At 44.1% G+C, this 23499-nt stretch overlaps 1 protein-coding gene across 2 annotated transcripts in view; it reads right to left on the reverse strand.

Moving 5' to 3' along the window:
- ADCY8 (adenylate cyclase 8) overlaps window positions 1-23499 on the reverse strand; it is a 546512-nt gene that overhangs the window by 212025 nt on the left and 310988 nt on the right. Inside the window, exon 8 of one of the 2 annotated variants that reach the window (XM_029592040.1) lies at window positions 22896-23093. The exons of the other annotated variant lie outside the window; for it this stretch is intronic. Coding sequence (XP_029447900.1) covers window positions 22896-23093 — 198 coding nt within the window. The remainder of the gene's footprint in view (window positions 1-22895; window positions 23094-23499) is intronic. 2 annotated transcript variants of the gene reach the window in all.

A 23499-nucleotide genomic window follows, 5' to 3' on the forward strand; every position in this document is an offset into this window, starting at 1 on the left:
GAGCATACATATTTAGTTCCATAAATCTCACTTCATAAAGCTTATGCTACAGACTCTGCCTCATTTTGATAGCGCCCTGTACTGTACTCTATATCATTTTACTACCACTACCATTACTATTTATTATTTCTAAAATACTACTAGACATACACAGTGCTGTACAGATACCCATAAAAAAAGAGTCTGTGCGCCATGGAGCTTACTATCCTGTTAGGACAAACATTCATGACAAACAAGAATCTACGGTAAGGGCACATGCAAACTCTAGTGGCCACTTTACTGCATTGTTCAATATTAAACTCAACTACAGCAAGATTAAGCTCTAATCTAGCAAGACTAAGGTCGTGGACTCTAGGAGAACTGACTTCAAGAGGATGAGGGATAATGTTGAGGACAACCTGTGAGAAATCCAGGATTTGGTGGGTATGGCAGGGACACAAGAGAACCTCGGGGAAAAGCAGATTAAGTAAGGGAAGAGGAAAGAGATCAATGTGATTCTCTAAGCAGGTAGCTGAAAGGGTAAGGGAAAATAAATTAGCATTCAGAAAAAATTAGCAAAAGCACAAGCAGAGGATGATATTTAGAATTATCAGGTGAAACAAATGAGACAGTAATGACAGTTCGAGCAGAGGAGAAAATTGCCCAAACCAAAAAAAAAAAAAAAAAGATAAAACTTTCTTTAGAAAGATAAGAAAGAGAGAAAAAATAATGGGGGAATAATTAAGATAAAGGGGGAGACTGGAATTAGCAAGAGGATGATCAACAGAAGGCAGAAATCATACACAAGTTCTTAACTCAGTATTTATAGAGAAATGGCAAGGTAACATACCAAAGCCAGGAAGCGAGGTTATAAATAATTTGGAAATTATCAAAACTCCTATTTAGAAGAAAAAGTACTTCAAATACTTACATAAATGAGAATAAATAAGGCCATAGGCCCCAGGGCATATATCTTGAAAGAGTTCAAGACATTGCTAACTGTACTCCTTATGGCTCTGTTAAACTTGTCTCTGGAGAACAAAGGAGATCGGAGGTGAGCAGATGTATTCTCACTCCAGCATGGGTGAAACAAAGAAGAGGCAGACAGCTACAGACCCATCAGAATAACTTTCTTAATAGCCAAAGCTATGGAAATACCAGTAAAGGAAAACACAGTGCAACACATTGAAACAATTAACTTATTCCTGTGTCTTTGCCCTAGAATTTAGAAAGACAAAGCTTATCCCTTCTTCTTGTCCACAATCTCTCCCCATCTCCCACCCACATCTAGCACATTTTCTAATTTGACTGTTATCCCAATTAAAAGGATAAGAGGGACATTTTCACAACAAGTGCAAATTAGGGATTTAGATAAAACAAGGATTAATTTTGAGCTTATCAAGTAATTAACTACTGCCACCTTGCTGGTTATTGACAACTAATATATAATATACCAGATAAATGTAAAGGACATTACATTAAATTAAGCATCCTTACTCTTAGCTACAAATAACTAACTCAATAAAATTGAGATGTAGACCACAGTCCATCAGAGAGATGAGGGCCATCCAATGTTTTGCACCAAGCATCTACTAATTGGTGGGGTGATACATGTACACAAAAAGCTTCTGGCTTTCAGTAAAGGAGTCAGATCTCTGAAGGCTAGAGTGGCAGACCTGGAAGGGCCAAGGTAGACAGAGAGCTATATAGAGGAGACCTTCAGGGATATAATACAACAGTCCCACTTCCAGTCATGCAGCCCCTGTGCTGCCTTGGAGGACCAAGGTTACCTGGAAGGACAGCATCAACCGCGTGTGTAAGGAAATTAGCCAGGAGTTGACCATGCTTTCCATATTGATGCAGGATCCTCTTTCACTGAGGATTTGTCTCTAGGGGGTTTGTGTTCAAGACGGAAGGATTAGGACAGCTGTTGTAGATGGTGATTCAATCTTTAGGAACGCAAATAGCTAGGTGGCTGGGGGGCATGAAGATCACTTGGTAACTCTTCTGCCTAGTGCAAAGGTGGTGGACCTCACATGCCACCAAGATAGGATTTTAGTCAGTGATGGGAGAAGATGGCTGTTGTGGTACATGTGGGCACTAATGACATAGGAAGGTATGATAGGGAGATTCTGGAAACCAAATTTAGAAAGTTAAAATGACAAGAAGTGGATGGTACCTTACAGATTTATTATTATTACTATTATTCTTATTATGTTTTTTGAATCTTCAAAGCATATTTCCCTATCGCCAGAGAGCTTACAAACTTGTTTATTTGTACCTAAGGCAATGAGGGTCACAAGGAGTATGTGGCTTGAGAATAGAGTCCACTTCATCAGATGTAGAAAGCAGAAATTCAGAGCCTTCGGGGTAGAATTCTCAACATTGCCACCTGCTCCATACATAGGAACCCAGAAGCAAGCAGAGCTTCAGATTCTCAACGTGTGGAAGAGGCGATAATACAAGAAAGAGGGCTTTAGATTTGTTAGGAACTGCCAACCTTTGGGGAAGAGGGAGCATATTTGGAAAGAATGGTCTCCACCTTAACCAGGGTGGAATCCGGCTGCTGGGACTAATGTTAAAAAAGGTGGAGCAGCTTTTAAATTAAATCATGGGGGAAAGTCGCTCATGGTCCAGGGTAAGGTATTTTCAAAGGATACTGGCATAATGGAGTGTTACGATCCACCCTTTTGCTGCCCTACAGGAGGTATCTCACCTTTCCTCTGGAGGCCGCTCCAAAGCCAGGGCCTCGCCTGTGTACCATCCAGGATTTGCTCCAGGGCCTGGGAGGCCTAGCTGTTTCTGAGGCCTGCCTGTGGCTTGCTTGGCTCCGCTTGGACTTCCTGGTTCGGCCACACCCTTCTCCCTAGGGGCCGGCCCGTGGCACTCCACCTCAGTTATAGGGCCAGCGAGGGGCGGTCCAGGTGAACTCCTCCCAGGGAGTTGCTTGCATGCAGCAGTATAAAAGGACTTTCTCTTCAGTTCCTGTTGGCCTTTGGATTGAGTTTCATAGTCGTCTGTGCTTTCTTCCTCGATCCAGGTCCTCCGTGGTCTTCCTTGCTTTGATGGCTTTTCATGTTCCTTGTTCCCAGTCCTGATGTCGGCCTTTGGATTGAGTCTCACAGTCGTCTGTGCCTCTTCCTTGATCCAGGTCCTCCGTGGTCGTCTTTGCTTCGATGGCTCCCTGTCCTGTGTCTCTGCCTGTTGCCTTGATGTTTGTTCCTGATGTAGTTTCTGATCCAGTTCCAGATGTTCCTGCTTGCTTTAGGCTGCCAGGAGTGCAGCAACCTGCCAGAGTGCAGTAATCCACCGCTTCTTCTTCCCTGCGCTCTCCCGTTCTCAGCGTGGTCCGCGACCAGCCTTCCTGGGCTGTGTAGGGTGTGTTATGGGATGGGGTGGTCCGTGACTCAGTCCCGCGGGTGGGCTGAGTAGGGAGCCCTGAGGGACAGTGGCCATGTCTTCCTTTCCAGCCCTCTTCTATGATGTCTTCGCTTCAGCCCTCGTCTATGATGTCTTCTGTGTACTAAGGACTCTGTCTGCCCTCGTCCTCTGTCCGGCCTGCTGCCCATTGCCGTTACCCAGTGGCAGGTCTGAAAGGGCTTGGAACAGTCGGAGGACCGTTCATCAATCAACATTGCGTTGTTGGTTGCCATGGGCGTGCAGGTCCGGCTGAGGGTCAGACTCTGTTCCTCATTCCTGCTTCAGTACCTGCCTGACTCTCCATGCTTGCATCGGCTCACCTCCCACGGTGTGGCTTGGGGCTCCTCCCTGAGTCTTGCCGTGGCCCAAGGGCTCACCACCTGCTCTAGAGGCGACCGTGCTCCTCGCGCCTGCAACAGAACCCGAAGGCCTCCAAACTCTCGGTCCGTCAGCGGCGTGGTGGATGCGCTCGTAACAATGGAGAAGTTAGAATATCCCAATAGACAGCTTGTTATAGAGGCATTTAAATTAAGATTTGATTCCAAATTACCCATTTTGGCTCTTTGGCTGGTTGTGATTACAACTAAAAAACATTTATTATTTTATTATTATTGATATACTTCTTATAATGGAAAAACCATGCCAAGTGGTTTACCTAAAACATAAACAAGAAAATAAATCAAAGCTAGTCAAACAAAAGGCTATATTTACTTTGAATTATGTGTATCTGAATGCCAGAAGTCTAAAAATTAAGACTGGAGAGTCATAATGCATGGCACTAAATGAAGATGTAGATATAATAGACATCTCAGGGACTTGGTAGAAGGATGATAAACAATGAGTCACCATGACACCAGGATACAAATTATATCAAAATGACAGGTCATGTTAAATTGGTAGAGGGTGGCAGTCTATGTTAAGAATGGCATAATGTCAAGCAGGATAAAAGCCATGCAGGAGAGAAAGTTTAAAGATGAAAATCTATGGATAGAAATTACATATGTGATGGGGAAGAGTATAGTTGTGGTGGTATTCTGAATAGATAAATGTCTCATTGGGACATTCTAGAAAGGTAAAGTTTCTAGGTGTCATATATGAAAGCTTCATGGAGCAGCTAGTCCTTGAAATGATGAGAAATGGCCCTATAAGTTGCAAACAAGCCCTATAAGTTGGCAAACAAGATGGCGGCATAGAGAGTCAGTGGAACGCCAGCTGCCTCTAAGCTTTCTAAAAAATGACTTTCTTTTTCTGGAAAAGCCATCAAAGAGGAAGGGGAAGGTGAGGGTTTTCTCTCCAGAGCCCTTACCGGGACCCAGTCAGCTGGACATCAAGCGTTTCCTGGCCCAAGCAGCGGTTTTAGAGGGAACCGAGGAAACCGTTCCGAGCACTATGACAGGAGAGCAGGTTGCGTCGCTGGAGGAGGCATCCCTCAGTCCTGACTTTCGTGCGCCCCCAGCGCAACGCAACTACACCAGGGGAGCCACTCAGTCGCTGCTGGATGATGCGTCTGGAGCACCAGAGTCGGAGGGGGCATACCCTGGAGGAGCACTGGGAGAGGAGCCGGGATCTACAAGTGCGGTTTTCAGAGTTGGTCGAGAGGAGCCTGGTACATCAGGGGAACCCTTGGTGTTGGAAGAGGTAGAAGACCCCGGGTCTGGAGAGGATATCGTATTGTAGGGTGCTCCGGGTTGGTGCCAACGAGGCCGGTGGCCGTGACTCTTGAGGCTATTTGGGACCTTGTTGCAAGTCATGGGCTTTCTTTGACTCACCTGGAGAAGAAAGTTGATTCCCTAAATTATAACCAAGAGAAGATATTGGGAATCCAGGAACAAGAAACTGTCTTGACAAATAGGCTAATTGAAGTGGGAAAAAAGGTTCAAATTCTACAGTGAATACTGTGATTATAAAAGAACAATTGTCCTCTTCAAGGCATTTGGAAATATTAGAAAATGGTCTGAGACAGTTAAATGTGAGAATTTTAAATTTCCCCAATTTTTTTGAGAAACTCCATATACTACTTTAAAAAGATTTCTAACAGGAGCTCTTGGTTTTTCTGATCAGAATATTCCCTCTATAAATTTAGAGGCAAGATGGCCACCGCCTAACAGGACCTGTAAGGACCGTCGGTGGAAGGCTGTTTTCTTTTTGCTGTTTGCTACGCTTTAAAATGCCCCATACTAAAAGAAAGGGGAGACTGAGAGGGGTGAGCGATAACTTACCCCCACAGGAGCCCTCTCAGCCTCGTATCGATGGTTTCTTCGGAGGAGCAACAACCTCTACGCCGGTGAGCCAGGTCACTGGGAGAGAGACGCTGGAGCGCGCATCCTCACCCCTGACCCCTGACACCTCTTTGAGCCCCGGAGATCCGAAACGGCCCGCACTCCTTCCTAACATCGACACAGTAGCAGGTGACTCGTCAGAGATGGAGGCTCCTCAGGCGGTGTACCTGAGTGGAGCGGGAGCAATTGTCCGAGAAGGATACCCAGGAGGAGCGCGAGGAGGAAATGCTGACAAGGGAACAACTTTGGAGGACCCTGCAACAAGAACAACAAGCCTCAGAAATATCTACCCTGCAAGGATCTGTGCAGTGCGGGAAAGGTACTATGGAGGAGGGAGAAAACTGTCTTAGAACCATGATTGAAGGTACTGGAACTTCAATTGTAAATACAGGTACACTTGAAGGTATTTGGTCAGCTCTGAGATCAATAGAACAATCTCTAAAAATGCTATCTCAAATAACATTAGACACCAGAGAACAGACGATATCAAATAATAATCTGGTAAAATCATTTAATAAAAAAGTGGAAGATTTGGAAGTTACTGTAAAAGCCTACTATCTTCAGCAGAAAGATCAAGTAACAGAACAAGCACCAGCCGGGCCTCAATCTGTAAATTTGGACTTAACTAATTTTTTGGAAACGTCATTGGATTCAGAGATTATCCAAAGAAAATCTATACTTATATCATTTGCTTTTCTTTCTGAAGAAATCATAGATTGAGACTATTCTTAAGAAATAGGCAGGTATCTTTCTTTGGCCATCCAATTTGGATTTATCCAGATGTAATAAAAGTAACACAGACGAGACGTAAAGAATTTCTTTTAATGAGATCTGAGGTCTTACAGTTAGGAGCAAGTTTTGTGTTAAAATATCCATCAAAATGTTGTATTCATTATCGTAATGTTCAATATGTCTACCAAGAACCAGACCAGCTCAGGGCTTTTCTACGGTCATTATCCCAAGGAACCTCCAGTACTGTCTCGGCTACGTGACAGAATTTAAGCTGTTGCACTATTGGGTTAGCGGCCTAATATATTTTTGAGATGTTTATGCTCATATTTGATGCTCCTTTCCACCTCTCTCTTATTTTCTTATAATTTTGATGTTGGTGATCATTGAAAATGATTGTAAGTGCTGTTTAATTTTCCTCTTAAGATATTGTTGTGACCTAACAACTATTTTTCTGTACAAGAATTGTCTTGGGTTAATTTAAAAAATTTTGAAAATAAAGAATTAAAAAAAAAAAATTATACAGTGAATACTGTGATTATAAAAGAACAATTGTCCTCTTCAAGGCATTTGGAAATATTAGAAAATGGTCTGACAGTTAAATGTGAGAATTTTAAATTTCCCCAAAATTTTTGGAGAAACTCCATATACTACTTTAAAAAGATTTCTAACAGGAGCTCTTGGTTTTTCTGATCAGAATATTCCCTCCATAAATTTATGTAGATTTCTGTCTAGTAGGGCAACTGTTAGAAATGATAATGCTAATGTAGAAATACCAACTAATCTGACTAGTTTCCTTGAGACTTCCAATATAGATATCATTGAGAGAAAAGTTTTATTAGTTTCATTTATAGCAACCCAAGACGTGAACAATGTAATGCGTAATTATTTCAGAAAATTCCCTGTGAAGTTTTATGATCAGGAAGTTAGAATGTATCCTGACATGGCTCCAATTACGCAACTCAGGAGAAAAGAATTTTTGTCATATAGACAAAATGTTACCTCTTTTGGGGTTCTCTTTCTCATTACAATACCCCTGTAAATGTATTTTAAAGAAGGGGGGGAAATATTTGTTTTATTTCAAACTGACCAGTTACAGCAATTTATAGAAGCCCGTAAACCTGTATCATCATCTCTCAATCCTTAAGAGATAGAAGGAATATATATAGAGATATACCACTGAGAATCTATGCTTAGCTCATACCTAAGTAAATATTCTTTATTTTCTTTACTCCTGGTTATAATAATTTGTTTGCCCTCCTCATGCTTTCTTTAAGGATTTATTTAAATATCCTTAGTATTATGATTGATTTCTGGAGATTGTTACTACAGATTATATATGCAAGAGTGGAAATTGTTAAATGTTATAAAATTTAATTTAGAATTTAATGTATAGTATAATCTGCTGTGGAAAAGGATATTCTAATTGTAAAACTGAAAATGATAAATAAAGAATTAAAAAAAAAAGAAATGGTGCGATTCTAGATCTAATCCTCACTGTGATGCAGGTGTTGCGGTCCTGGCCGCGAGCACCGCGACCAGGCCTTTACCTCCTTGTTCCTGGACCTGCTCCCACCTTCGGAGCCCTGGCTTGCGGCCTGTTTGGCGGCGTCCCCGTTGGGGCTGCGCCACCGCGAAGGTGCCTGAGGACGCCCTGCTCCTAGGCGTACGTGCGCGCCACTTGGGCACCTTTCTAGCCTGTTTCCCGCCAGTGGTGACTCCTCCCAGTACCTGACGTCAGACGCCGTGGCCTTGATAAGCCGGCCGCGGCCATCCAGTCCTTGCCTTGCAAAGGGTTAGCTTCCCGGTTTCCTGTTGCGCTGTGCCCCGGAGTGCCTCGCTTGGTCTCGTCGCTCCGTTCCTGCTACAGTACCTGCTTGGTTCCTGCCTGCCAGCTACGGTACCTGCTTGGTTCCTGTTTACCTGCTTCAGTTCCTGCCTGGTTCCAGTACCCGAGTCTTGCTACAGTTCCTGCCTGGTTCCAGTACCTGAGTCCTGCTACAGTTCCTGCCTGGTTCCAGAACCCGAACCCAGTTACAGTACTGCTACTGTCCTAGTCTGGTTCCAGTTACCTGACCTGATCCACGACCCGCCTAAGTCCCAGCGGCCGGGCCCCTATGGGCTCCTCCCGGGGGGGCTTCGGCTTCCAAGGGTGAAGCCACCTAAGTCCCAGCGGTTGGGCTCCTACGGGCTCCTCCCGGGGGAAGTAACTGCTTCCAGGGTGAAGAGCATGAACATCTGCCTCCCGGCCTGCTATTCATTAGAGACATTGACCATCTACTCCCATTCTCCAGCAGGTCGGCCCAAGGGTCCACTAAACTGAGACTCCCTCAACAGCAGGATCTTATATGAGTGGTAACGGTGAAAGGTCCACTTTGCAATAGCGATAATAATCAAATTTAACAAAATCACTGTAGGCAGACCATTAAGGGAAACTACATCAGTAGCATTTATCTTTAAAATGGGAGACTATGATAAAATGAGTAAATTAGAACAAAACTACAAGGAGCAGTTTCAAAAAATAAAAGTTTGCATGTGGCAAGGAAACTATTTAAAAGCAACATCTTTGAAGCCCAGACTAAATGTATACCATGCATTAAAATAGGTAGAAAGAAGACCAAATGACTGCCAGCATGGTTAAATGGTGAGGCAAAAGAGGCTATTAAAGCCAAAAGGACATCGTTCAAAAACTGAAAAGTGGATCCAAATGAAGAAATAAGAAAATATAAACACTGGCAATTTAGATGTAAAGCATTTGTTAGGATTCTGGATCCTTGTGTTGGGGTGAGGTTGAAACAACCTAGAAAGTAGGCATTGTAGGTCCTCACTACCAACAGCAGAGACTGAGCTGGAGTTTCACCTGTACCAACCCCTTTCCTCTTGGGTAGAACCTTTAGGTTCCGGGGGCCAACAAGTCTTATGTGGGAGTCTTTGTGAAGCTGGTAGAGAAGATCTGGGGCCAAGCAGGGGTTGAAGGCAGGCAGCAGGCAGAGATATCAAGAATCCAGACTAAGATCAATTAGCGGTAATCTGTACAAGGGCAGGGAAGAGGTAGCTAGGCAAAGCCAGAGGGACGAAGGCAAGGCTGGACAGGCTGAAGAGACAAAGACAAGACAGGGCAAGCTGAAGAGATGAAAGCAAGTTTGGGCAAACTAAACAGATGAAGACAAGGCTGGGAAAGCTGAAGAAATGAAGGTAAGGCTGGGCAGTCTGAAAAGATGAATGGAAGGCTGGACAGGCTGAAGAGATGAAGGCAGGGTTGGGCAGGCTGAAACAGCAACTCACACTATCTAAAGATAGATGACCCGTTGCTGAAGCATCGTAATATTACACAACCAGGGTTTAAATTCCTAGCCATGTAATGTCATCAGAGAATGCCGGTGGACTGAGTTCCTGCCACAGAGTTTTTATGTGTCGTTGCACACCGTGCGTGCATGCCTAGGAGGCAGCCTTGATATGGAGTGTGATGGCGTTCCCAGCTGTGTGGAGAGGCAGTCTCCTTGGCTGCTTGGAGTGGCAGTGCTGGGCTGGTCTGAGGCTTCTTGTTAGAGCAGTGGTTCACAACCCTGTCCTGGGGACCCCCCCAGCCAGTCGGGTTTTCAGGTTAGCCACAATGAATATGCATGAGAGAAAATTTGCATACACTGCCTCCATAACATGCAAATTTTCTCTCATGCATATTCATTGTGGATATCCTGAAAACCCGACTGGCTGGGGGGGGTCACCAGGACAGGGTTGAGAACCACTGTGTTAGAGGGAACCTGCCTGTGGATATCCCTTATTAGACATAGTGCTAATAAGGTTGGTGGCGAGTTCCCAAGAGTTTTCCTCTGGGCCAAAGTTCTTCTAGGCCATGAGATAGTCTAGTCTGTTCCACCTTCTATGAGAATCCAAGATCACTTTAACTTCAAAGTAGTATCTTCTTCCATCATATCTGATGGTGCAGGAGGCTTTCTGGTGGACCAGGAAAGGATCAATGGTTTCAATAAGGAGGCATGGAATATGTTATTGATCCTTAGTGTTATGGGAAGCTTCAATTGATAAGTAATGGGACCCACTTGACATTGGACGGGATAGGGTCCAACGAATCATGGAACTAGGTGAAGTGAGGGTTTCTGGAGACATAGATGCCTCCGCCTTGACCTATGGTTGGCATTTGGTGTCTGCAATTGTCTTGGCTTGGGAAGCTGCCTGTGATATTAGTTGGGTGGACTGAGTTCAGAGATTTTGGAGCTATTCAGTCATGAGGCTGGCTATTGGGTAGTCCACAGTGAGAGGTAGTGGGAGCAGTACCCATGGATGTTTTCCATACACAATCTGAAAGAGAGAGGAGCTAGTGACACTACTTATGTGGTTGTTATGGGAAAATTCTGACAATGGCAGTAGGAAGGCCCAGTCATCTTGTCTTCTGTTGACATACAACCTGAGGAAGGTGCAGAGGACCTGGTTGATCCTTTGGGTCTGCCATTGCCCTGGGGATGGTAGGCCATAATGAATTCCAGAGAGATGCCAAATTTGCGGCAGAAAGTCTTCCAATAGCGGGCTGTAAATTGAATGCATCTGTTGGACAGAATATGGGATGGTAGGCCGTGCAATCGGAAAACATGTTGGATGATGAGGTGGGCTAGGTCAGGAGCTGAGGGTAGCCCAGCGGGAGTTACAAAGTGAGCTATTTTTAAAAATCTATCCACTATGACTCATATCACAGTGGAGTGTATGAGAAAGGGAGGTCTGCAATGAAGTCTGTGGGTATATGGGTCCAGGATTCCCTGGGGGCTGGTAACGGCTGTAACAACCTCCAGGGTCAGGCACAATTATTTTTATTCTAGGCGCAAGATGGACAGGAACTTATGTAGTCCTTCACATCTTTCTTAAAATGTGGCCACTAACAGTGGCGCTGAAGGAGGTTGAATGTTCGGGCCACTCCAAGGTGTCCTGCCACGCGAGAGTCATGCACCCATTTCAACAATTTTTTCCTGGATTTTCTTTGGGATGACCATCTTCCCTGCAGGGGCAGAAGTAACTAAGGCAAGGATTATCCTTGCAGGATTGATGATATGTTGTGGGTTTTCTATTATATCTTCAGTTAGGAAGGATCAGGACAGAGTATCTGCACGCAGATTCCTCTCTGCCAGTCAGTAGCAGAATTCAAAATCAAATTGGGAAAAGCAAAGATAAGAAACCAGTGATCCTATCTGGGATTAAGTCTCTGGGCCTGTGGCAGGTACTAAAGTTTTTACGAACTGTATGAATGGTAATCATCTATGGGGATCCTACTAGGAGGTGTCACCACTCCTCAAGAGCTAGCTTAACTGCTAGGAGCTCTGACTTTGATTGTGTAATTCTTATCTTTCTGGGGAGAATTTCCTGGAGAAGAATGAACTTGGGCGAAGCATTCATTCTGTGCTATGTTGACTGAGAACAACCCCAACCTCAAGGGAAGAGGCATCTACCTTGAGAATGAAAGGATGAGTGGGGTCCAGATGTAGACATGACCCTTCAGTAAGTTTGTTTAAGCATCTGGAATGTTTCAACCATTTCCAAGATTTAGTTTCTGGTGTCAGTGCCAGTTTAGGGCAGTGAATGGGGCTGCGAGAATGGAGTATCGGATGAATTCCTGACATTAACTGGCAAAGCCCAAAAATCTTTGCAGTGCTCAGAAACCAATGAGCTCGTGCCAATCTAAGACAGCCTTCTGTTTTCAGGGTCCATGTGTAGGTCGGTACTGGAGACGACCCAGGAAGGGTAGTTTTTCTTGCTTGAAGAGACATTTTTCCAACAAGGCTAAGAGATGTTGTTTGTGTAGACGGTAGAATACATTTTCACATGGGATCTATGAGTAGTCAGGGACTGGAAAAGATATGGATGCCTGCCGGGGTATTGCACAGACCAATGGCCATTATTAAGTACTTGTAGTGCCCATCTCTAGTATTAAAGGTGGTCGTCTACTATTCTCTTTGTTTAATACAGATGAAGATCCTCTGAGTTCCAGTTTTGTGAATACCTGTACTCCTTGCAATTGATCAAATAGCTCGGATATCAGTGGTAGAGGATAGCAATCCTTTTTTGTAATGGCATTAAGGCCCCTACACAGGTTCGGAGGGTTCCGTTTCTTTTTGCCACCCACAAAAACCCGCTCCAGCGGGAGAAGAGGATGGACATAAAAGCTTCTAGCAAGATTTTCTTGGATATAGTCATCATGGCCTTGGTCTCAGGCTCCAAGAAGGGTACACTCTCCCTCGAGGAGGTTCCTTGCCAGGGATGAGCTTGATCCCACAATCATAAGAACGGTGAGGAGATAATGTTTCAGACTTCTGGTTGGAAAATACATTGTGATCTTCTGCATATTGAGGAGACAGTCCCATCTGAGTGACTGAATAATCAGATGAGCTGCAGGTGTGACAGATGTGAGTCAAGTAGAAGAACAGGCAGGGCCTCTCTGCGTGGGCTGGTGCTTTTGAAGCCATGGGAGTCCCAGAATTATAGGGTTGACTGCTCAAGGAATAAAAAAGAAGATAATAATCTCAGAGTGCAAGACCTGTATGGAGGGTCAGAGGAACTGTACTTTCCTTGAGCTGCCCTGGCAGGGGGTCTCCATAGACAGAGAAGATGGTGAGAGTTTGGTTCAGAGTTATGGTGGGTATGGCATGATGTAGAACTAAGGCCTGGTCAATGAAGATTCCCCCTGTGCCAGAGTCCAGGAAAGCTTAAGAGAAGAAGTGGTTTTGACGCATAGTTATGGAGATGAAAACGATGATTTGGGGAGTGGAAGATGTCCGGCCTAGGGTTGGCTCCCCAGGTAACCCTAGGCATGGATGTTTATCTGTTTCCCGGGACAATTGGCAACAAGGTGTCTATGACCTGCACAATATATGTATAGGCTCATTTGTCTGTGGTGCTGTTTCTCCTCAGAAGGTAGGTGACTGTGGCTCAACTGCATGGGCTCCTCTGGGGCCTTAGCCTCAGGAGCCTGGGATGTGAGTTGAAATGCTAATGCTGGGTCTGGACTTGCGGCCTAGTTGCGCCTCCAACTTCCTTCTTCGTGGCGGGATGCCGCTCTCCATGGTCCTGCCCCTAGGCATGAGGCCACGCCTCTCTCTGGTTTTTAAAGGGCCCACGGTGGGAGTAGTCCTGCAGCCCCTCCTGATGATGTCATTCTGGGTGTTCTTCTTCAGCCCTATAAAGAGGGTCCTTTGTCAGTTCTTCGTTGCCTTTGCAAGGAGCCAGTCCACTCCTGGACCTCTACATTGCCAGCTTCTTCAAGGCATTCCGTTCTATGGGAATTTGCTCTTCATTGTCTTTTTCTATGTTCCTGGTCTCTCTTCGGATTCCGTGTCTCCATCTCATCAGTTCCTGATGTCTTGTTTTGATGTTCCAGATGTTGTTCCCCAGATGTCGATGCCAGATGTTTTCATCTCTCGGTGCCTCCTTGATGCCCTTGATTGTGTGTCCTGGGGGTCTGAAGACCAGATGTCCTGATCTATCCAGATCTGTATCCAGATGTCCTTGTATCCCGATGTCCTGATGTATCCAGATGTCCTGTTCTCCAGATGTTTACACCCAGATGTTCCGTCTCTCGGCAGCTCTTTATGCTGCGTGTCAATTCTAACTGGACCCCCCCCCCCCTTCCTTCCCCAGCCTCTTTTTATCCACATTTTATTTAGGCAACAAACTGGTAAAAGGGGTAGGAAATTCAAATTTCAGGATTTGAATTTTGGATGACTTCAAAATTTACTCGGCCAAACTCTTTGAATATCAACCTCAGAATGACCTGTGAGGGACATCAGGGCTCTGTACTAGTGCCAATTCTTTTCAATATCTTTATTAGCAACATTGCTGAGGGACTAGCAGAAAAATTGTCTGTTTGCCATTGATACAATAATCATTAACAGCGTAGAAAGACCAGGAGAGGTAGAAACTACTATAAGGGATATTTAAAAAACTGTTGAAATTAGCAAAGATTTTGTAGCTGTTCCTCAATGCAAAATAATAATAATAGTAATAATAATGATGACAAAGTGTTAAATCATGCCTGAGAATCCATTAGTCATCAGTTAGGAAGAAAAGAACTTGCTATCTGAAGGTAGCCAAAGTAAGAAAGCCTAGTGAAAGCTAACAGTATACGCAGGTGTTTAAGTAGAAATATCGATAACAAGAAAGATATTGTACTATTGCCTTTGTATAGACCAGTGAGACCCATTCTGAATACTGTATTCAGTTCAGGAGGCCATAACTTCATAAGGACATTGAATGAATGGAAGCAGTTCAGTGCATGAAACTCAAACCCTACACCAGGGGTGGGCAATTCCAGTCCTCGAGGGCTGCAAACCAGTCGGGTTTTCAGGATATCCCTAATGAATATGCATGAGCGAGATTTGCATGCACTCTACCTCAGGTGTATGCAGATCTATTTCATGCATATTCATTAGGGATATCCTGAAAACCCGACTGGTTCTCGGCCCTCGAGGACTGGAATTGCCCACCCCTGCCCTACACGAATAGGTTTATAACACACAAAACATAATCACTGGAGGAAAGAAAGAAAGAAAGATGACTAGGATAGAAACATCCATTTAGCAAGCTTCAATAAAGTACAGAAAGGTTCAATTTTACATAGAAAAAGAAATCCCAGGACTGGGGGCCATGATATGAAGCTGGAGGGAGGGAAGCTCAGAGGGAATACATAGAAATACTTTACTGCGAGATAGCTGATACCTGGAATAACCTACAGCAGATGCGGTGGGAACCAATACTTTTTATTTATTTGGTGACTGAATATAAGTTTGACACAGATATACAGGGTAAGAGATGGAGGGTAAGGGTGGTCTGGGTTTTCATATAAAGATGGGAACTTATATGCTTAGCTATCCAGAATGGTAGAGAATCACATAGGGATAACAAGATAACTGACTAAAGAGAGATATCCTGCATGCAGTCAACGTTGGAGTGGTATAGGCAGGAATAACCAGGCAGACTGACTGGGCCAATTGGTCTTTCTCTGCTGATCTGTTCTATATTATGTTACCTCCATTGCATGTCAGATTGTAATCTTGGCAACAGGCATATAAGAGAATGGGAGTTGAATTTCTTCTTCTTTGGACATAACTGTTTCCAGCATCCTGAGTTTATCTTGTATTTTATGTATTTTGTGCACTATTTCCAAGCTTGAAAGTACAAATGCACCCTACTGATTGATTTATTTTGGTGTACATATATCCCTGTTCTGACATCTCAGACTTGCTGAAACCCATTGAAATTCCAGGGAGGCCCTTATCACGTTTGTAAGTTTCCTGCCTTCTCTTCTCCTTCCAGTCCAAAGGCATCCAGTATGAAGCAGGGGATGAAAGTCCTCAGCAGGGTAAGCAACCCTCCGTTGACCACTTAGAATATGTATGCATACACTGCATGCATACCTTAGAATATGTCTGTGGACATTCTGAGGTACACACTTTGCTGGTCAGTGACTGGAGGGGTGCACATGCATGTAGATGTGCATATACTCATCCATCAGTCCCTGAGAGACAAACACTATCTAGTGAGCCCATGCACACTGGAAGAAGAAAAAGCGGGATGCAGTATGATTGGTATGACAGAAGTATGAATGGTTTTTAATAAGGGTGATGGTCTAATAGCATGTGCAGTATAGTTATAAGGAATTTAACAAAAGCATTTTCATTGGAAAATTAATTTTAAAGTAGTAAAACATTTTATTGGGGTTGTACAGTATATCTTTACTGTTACTATATATATATATATATATATATATATATATATTGATGATAATGATGATGACATGGTATGATTGTGAGAGAGCATATAAGAAACTCCCTCAGAACACCTTAAAGGACCAGCTACAGCTATCTGTACTTGTCTTCCTTAACTCCCAACCCAGCAAAGCATTCTGGACTAGGGTGGATCACTCAAGCAGGGAAAAGAGGCCAGGGCCCAAGGGAGAAATGGAGGCCTTGAGATAACAAACTGGAAGTTAAAAATGTTTGTCGATCTGCACAAACCAGCTGAATTGTTTTGTTTATTATTGTTCACCAATAAAGATGCTTGTAAAGATTTTTCCAGAGTCCAGCCTGGAGTCTGTTCTCTGGGTAGTCCTGACTGCTCTGTATCACACTGATACTGGTTGCTGATAGGAGAATAACCTGTTATTGAATGACAGAAAATCTAACACAGGGAGCCTAACTTTCAGACCTATTGGTAGTAGAGCATTTACATGCAGAGATGTATACTAGTATTTTATAAAATACTGAGTACTTCTGCTCCGACCGTATGTGCATGTTTCAGCATGCGCAAATATTTCCAATGCAAGAAGACATTTTCACTACCCATTTTATAAACATATGTGCATATATTCTAGGTTTAAAAAATATAACATGTGGGCGAATTAACCACAATTTAAACATGGAGGCTGGTATTTTATAAATATGTGAGTAAGTCTTTCGCTTTAGATATTTTGCTATCTCGCTCTAAGCAGATGCTTTTAGACTTTGTGCTTCTGGCTGTAATCACTGGAAGGATAACTCATCACTGTCCATGATTTCTGTAGTGGAATGTTTTGTGTTTTTATTCTAGGTTTGAAATAGCGGCGGCTGAGAAGAGCACTCCTGGTCTCCTCAGGAAGAAGATGTGGAACTCTCTCACTTTGAATTAATCTTAATATTCCTTGGATCTCCTTTAGACATAGTTCCCTAAGGGGACGGTTATTACTCGGTCCCTTTCTCTCTGTAATATACTGGTGTACATTATTGTTGTGTTTACTGCTTGTCATTTTGTTTTGTTCTTATGTTCTTGTTGTGTATAATTCTTCAACAAATAATTTGAACAACAAAAAAAATAAACTATGTGCGTATATCGTTTTGAAAATATGGGCTTGTGCATGCAGTTGTAGTCACCAGTTTGCTGATACCTCTGCCAGTTTATCCAGTCCATCTCCAGTTCACATAGACCCTTTAGCACTTCACCCTGAACCCCCACCAGTTCATCCAGACCCCCCAGCCAAAACCTGCCAGTCCAATTGTCTGTTGCCAGTCAAAGAGGTGTAAAAGTGTCCAAATAAGTTTGATCATTTCATTTATTTTTTTTTTTTTTTAAATACCACATCCACCAGAATACATCTGCTCAGAGTGGTTTACATTTAATAAACAAGATAGGTACATAGCATAAAGTATTTCCTCTCATTCATGTTCAGTTAGGCTGCAGTGGCGCTCTACCAACTACTGTGCATTTTTATGAACCATGCTGCTAGTACGCCCCTCTTTTTTTCATTTGTTAAAATGTACACACGAAATGGAAAATACGCACATATTCTCTACATTTATACAATAGCACTTTGTATAAACGAGTACTTGCCAGTTATGTGCATGCATGCTATTTTTATGTTTGAAACCCCTTTGGAAATCTGTTCTTTACGCTTCTCTCCTCCATGAGCAGCACCCAACAGATGGCACGCTTTGGGACTCCCAGCTGCAACTTCATTCCACTTGCGTGGCTGGCCAGCAGCCCTGCTGGATGCGGTAGGGTGGGGGCTGTGTATGGAGACTGTTGAAGGGGGGGGGGAAGCAGAAGTGTGTGTGTGTCTGCTTGTGGTTGAGAGGGGTATGTGGGTGTGACTGGAGCGGGGTGTAGGTCAGTGTGCATCACTAGTTATGGGGGTCTGGGTGTGTGAGGTGCGGGGTCTGGGGGCTGTGGATTAACATGAGGGGATAGATAGGGTTAGTGTGGATGACTGGGGCAGTTTGGAGTTTGTGTCATTAGCTGGGGAGTTGTGGGGGTTACTATTCTTTTGTCATTTTTCTCCTTTCTTGTCCTGCTTTTTTACTAGGGATGTGCACTTGTTTGAAATGATATAGGCAATATCAACAACATTGACTATATTGCTTCATTTCATTTCTGAAATACATCTATAGTGAAAACACAAAGTTTTGTGGGGGTTTTTTTCCCCTATTGTCCTTTGTGCCACTATTTGCAAATAGTTCACACAGGTTACCAAAACAAACAGCACAATCCCTGCCAATGATCTTGTCTCTCCAGAGACCTCCTATCCCACACCACCATTGGAGGTAGCCATTCCCCCCCAAAAATAATATTTTGTAAAATAAACCCCCAGTCACAGGCCCTGCTCCCATGCCCCAGCCCTTCTCCTTTGTTAAAAAAATACTCCTGCAAGAACCAGACCCAACAGCCCACCCTCCTGATCCAAACCACACTCAACAAATTTTCCCTGGTGGTCTAGGGAAGCCTGTGAGTGACCCCTCTGCTCCTGGACCATTTTTCAAATGGTGCTGGCTGTCCTTTGATTCTATCATGTGATAGGGACTAATGGTACCATTAGGTATTATCTGTCACATGATAGGGGCAACCAATGCCATTGGGTAGCTCCTGTCACATGATGGGGCAAAGGGCAGCCTGTGCCATTTTGGAAAATGGTGGCTGCCTGGTCCAGGAGTGGACAGGTCATTCCTGAGTCCCCACTAGCACCAGGGAGAATTTGGTGAGTCTGGAAGGATCAGAAGGGTGGACTAGGGGAGACCATGTAGTTACCAGTTCTGGGGGGGAGAGGGTATATTTTTAACAAAGGTAAGGGCTGGGAGGTAAGGGGTGTGGCCTGTGACTGGGAGTGGGACAAGGAGTATCTGGAGACCCCACAAACCTTCTTTTTGGTTTTAGAAAATCATGTGTGCTATTTCAAATAGTAAGCACTATTTGCAAATAGTACACACTATTTTCTGAAACTAAATCCAAAAAAAGAAACTTAAAAAAAACCCCCAAAATACCCAAATAAAACAACATAAAAAATCTAAATGATGTTTTTTTCTGTGCACATCCTTAATCACCTGTATACTACTTTGGCAACACATGCAAAATGGTCATGCAAATAAAGTTATCTGAATCTAAATATGTGTGTGTGTGTGGGGGGGCATGTGCATGTCTGTTGGAGGGAAAGGGAAACAGGGTTTTATGTCTGTGTATTAGTGGCTGTTGGGAGAGAGAGGAGGGTGTGTGTTTGTGGCTGATAGTGGGGTATGTGGCTGCGAGGTGTGCATGTGTGGCTGAGGTGGAGTGTAGGTTGGTGGCAGGAGGGGTGCTGGTCGATATGCATCATTGACTGTGGCAGTCTGAGTGTATATGGCTGGGGGGTATGGAGGGCTAGGAAGCTGTGAAAAGGTATGAGCGGGGAGTCAATGGGTTTGGTATGGATGTTTGGGGGCAGGCTTGAGTGTGTGCGTGGCTTGCATGCATGTGTGTGTGGCTAGCTGGGGTTAGGTGGGATCCAGAGAGTAGGTAGCTGTTTGAGTGCATGAGTGGGTGTGTGTGGAAAGCTGGGAGTGGTATCTCCCTCTTTATGTCACAGTCCCCACCACTGGCAGTTCTGTTTTTTTTGTTGGTCAGCAGGAGCTGATGCCCCTGGCAGCCACAGTGCTGCTCACCGGGACTTGCAAAAGTGGTGGGCTGCAGGCGTTAGGCTCTCTCAGAACCACGGCAGCCAGCCCCAGTGGTGGCACCAGCTTCTCTCTCCACTGGCCAGGATGCTGTGAGCCACTGCTGTCCCCGGTGCAAGCGCCGGCTGGATCTCCGATGTCTGGGGCCTGTGCAGCTGCTGCATGCGCACCTCTCCAGTTATATATACCGAGCAGTCCATGAAGGAAGGAAGGAAGGAGCCGAGCTGGCCGGATCTGTCAGGTGCTGGTGAGGCAGAGTTGTGCAAACTGATACTGAGACACAGACAACATCCGGTGAGCATCACTGTATCTAATGATTACATGAGAACAGAAATGTTAAATGGGCTGTAACACGGTTGGAGCTCTCTAGCTGGAAAAGCATGAAATATATAATCGATGATGATGATCCAGAATCCTTGCCCATTGCCCCTCTGCTCCCTCTTGTTTTAGAGGAATTAGCAGACTCAGGGGGTTATTTTCCAAGCTTCGATAGGCCCTTATCGCGGCAGTAAGATTTAAGTTAGGGGGAGGGGAGGAGTTGGGGCGGAGTTAGGAAGGGAATGTTTTGAAACATCGCCGGCAGTAGCACGGGGAATAGCACCACCTTTTACGGTGGCGCTATGCCCGCAATAGCCTGCAGCTGGCCGCACCGTGGCAGGCGAAACCGCACCGCCATGGGGCGGCCGCTGTAGGCTATCTCCCGACCACCCCCCTGTAGTGCAGGGGTCATCATTCCGCCCGGAATGCCGAATCCTGGCCTCAGAGTCACATCACTGAGATTTCAAATCGTGCAAAAAAAAAAAGAGCACAATTTGGGCACAAACCAATCTAGGATGAAGCTTCCCAATATGTGAAAGCAGCCTGGTAAATGCAATAACACTATATTTTCTTCATGAAAAAAACATGAACTGCCAAATGGGAGCAGAGAAGAAATGACAAGGTATGTGACCTCCAAATAACTTGGTTCATCTAAGGTGTCAGCCTGCTGTGATTTTCCTGTCTCTGTTTTTTTTTTTTCTCCTCTGAGGAAAGTTATTTTTAGAGGCTGTAACATTTTAGCTCATTGCTCCTTAAAACAACATGGCTTTACAATTGATTGTGGCAAAGTAAATTGGCCCCATTCCCAACTATAGTTTTCAAGAGTGGTTTCTAGCACAGTTGCAGGAGTTGGACGCTGTAAACCCTACAGTTCCATCAGTGCTTACCATCGTAGGATTTTAGTAGGCAGTATGCAAGTAACTGTAAGGTACATTTTAAGACCCGGGTGCGGCGTCCACGTGCGTGCGGTTCCTGGCACGTGCGCATGGAGGCAGCAGTTTTATAACCTGCGTGTGTCGATGTGCGCGTGTTATAAAATCTGCTACCCACGCTCACGTGCACGCACAGTTTTATATTGGCGCGCGCACGTGTGAGCGAGTGCCGAATCGCACGAGTAAGTGGTGGTTGTGGGGGGGATTTCATTAGATGCGCGCGGCGACGCAATAGGTCCTATTCCCTGTTCCTCCCAGTCCGCTCCGTAACCTGCCTCCCTTTTCCCCTACTAATCCCGACCCCTAAAACCCCACTAACTTCCCTAGATTTTTTACTCTTCTTACCTGCTCACCGGAGCAGCAGCAACTTGCCTGGGTCGGTCAGCTCCCGGTGCGTGCTTCAGCGGGAACAGTGCCTAATGGTGCTGTCCCTGCTCAGAGCCTGCTCAGACCCCGCCTCCACCCCGCCATTTTTCCCAAACCCGTTCTGCTGCACATACCTGGAGTTACGCTGCGGGCCTACGAATATTCGCGCGGCCCGCACGTGGCCCAGGCACGCGCGTATCTCCTGGATTTCATGAGCGCAGGGCTTTTAAAATTAGCCCTTATTTGATTATCTTTTAACTTCATGGCCACACTGCATAATAACATGATCAATAGTTAACATGCGACAGTACATTTGTTTAACAGATACTGCAGATATTTAAAGAGAAATGAAATGGGGACAGGAGAATAGCCACAGTAGCTCAAGGTTCCCTGATACATTGCACTCTGCATAGAGTTGGAAGAAGGTGCTGAAGATGCTATTTTTTTTTGCTGTAATAATCAATAACAGGAAAGACTCAAAATTGGAAACAACCTGCAAAGCTGAAAAACTACTGTAATCTTGTAAAAGGTTTTTTTTTTCCCTATGCCACAGTCAGTGCTATGAATAATTACTCCCATCTGCACTAATACAATGCTTCTTCTGCTCAATGACCATATTATTGGGGACACAGTTCCCCCAAGAAAACCTGGGAACAAGAGGAACTCCACCTGCAATGGAGATAAGTATGTTTTAGTGTAGACTGGAAACAGACCAAATAGACGAGAGAAAATATAGTCATTATTCATACTAGCCAACAATTATTTTACTTATAGATTCTAAGTGAGATTGCATCATCCATGAAGATGTTCCTCCTTTCAGAGCGCATGTTGTGTGCCATGCTTACGGCATCCTGCAAGCCTTGATCAAGCAGTGCAAACTGTGTATTTGAGCGAGATTTCAAAATGCAGCCTCAAGAAACAAAAACAGAAAGGTTGTTACATAAAGATCTCACATGTACAACTGCATTTGTTACTTGGAGAGGAAGATTATTTGAACTATGGTGCATGACTATTGCACCTGATAAACAGACCCGGTGCTGATATTTTATGGAATAAAATCAATTGCAATGTGTGTTTTCTTTTCTCCTGGGTTTTTTTTTTTTGTTTGTTTTTTCTTTTACAACTGTTCGTACTGAGGAAGCTCTTGTTTGCCCTCAACTTTGTAAATTCTGGAGCTTGGTGAATGGTGTTGTATGATCAAAGGATTTGGGATTCTTCCCATCCATCTGCACACCATTTTGCAGATGCTGTGAATTGAGTTAATAAGTTTGCCGAGACATTTTTTTTTCAGCTCACTCACATTTTAAAAAAAATGATGAGAATCTGTCTCCTCTAACTCTCCTCTAAATTCAGTGGACATTCTCAGACAATTTGATTTGGAAAAAAAAAAAAAAAAAAAGCAGCTATCAAGGCTCAGCTACCTTATGCTCCAGGCTGGAGTCTTTAAACATCAAAGAGAAAGGCTTGATATGCTCTCGTCTCAATTTATCGCCACTCCGTAAGTCGATGGTGTGCTCTATTCGCTTGTTAATTTCCTCAGGCCCAGACTGGACATGCAAAGCTTGGGCAAGATGGTTTGGAAGCAGATTTATTGAATTTCTTGTTAGAGCAGCCAGAGTCTAGGGGAAAGCACATGCAAACAGAATAAACCTGCTAGTCCCCCTGGTGTTAAAATGCAAGGTTTCTAGATCAATGTTGCATTGCAAATCGTAACAGCATTCCATGCAATTCATTCAGTGGACCTACAAGATAACGTAAGATCAACATAAATGAGTTTATTTCGATGGAAAACACATAGCCGGCTACTTTTATGGCATGTATGCGGCAGGGCTGTCTTTTCTGTGCCCTTTTGTTTGGCATTTCATTAGTCAAGGTCATTACTGCAAGAATTATAATAATACCACTAAAAGTTATTATTAGTGGGAGTAAATGATCTAAACTCTGCTTGATTTGACATTCTGATATTATGATAAGAAGTTAAAAAGGAAGAAGTGCTCTGCAGTTTAATAAAACAATGGAGACTGG

This window comes from Rhinatrema bivittatum, chromosome 2 (genome assembly GCF_901001135.1).
Source record: "Rhinatrema bivittatum chromosome 2, aRhiBiv1.1, whole genome shotgun sequence".
Lineage (NCBI taxonomy): Eukaryota > Metazoa > Chordata > Amphibia > Gymnophiona > Rhinatrematidae > Rhinatrema > Rhinatrema bivittatum.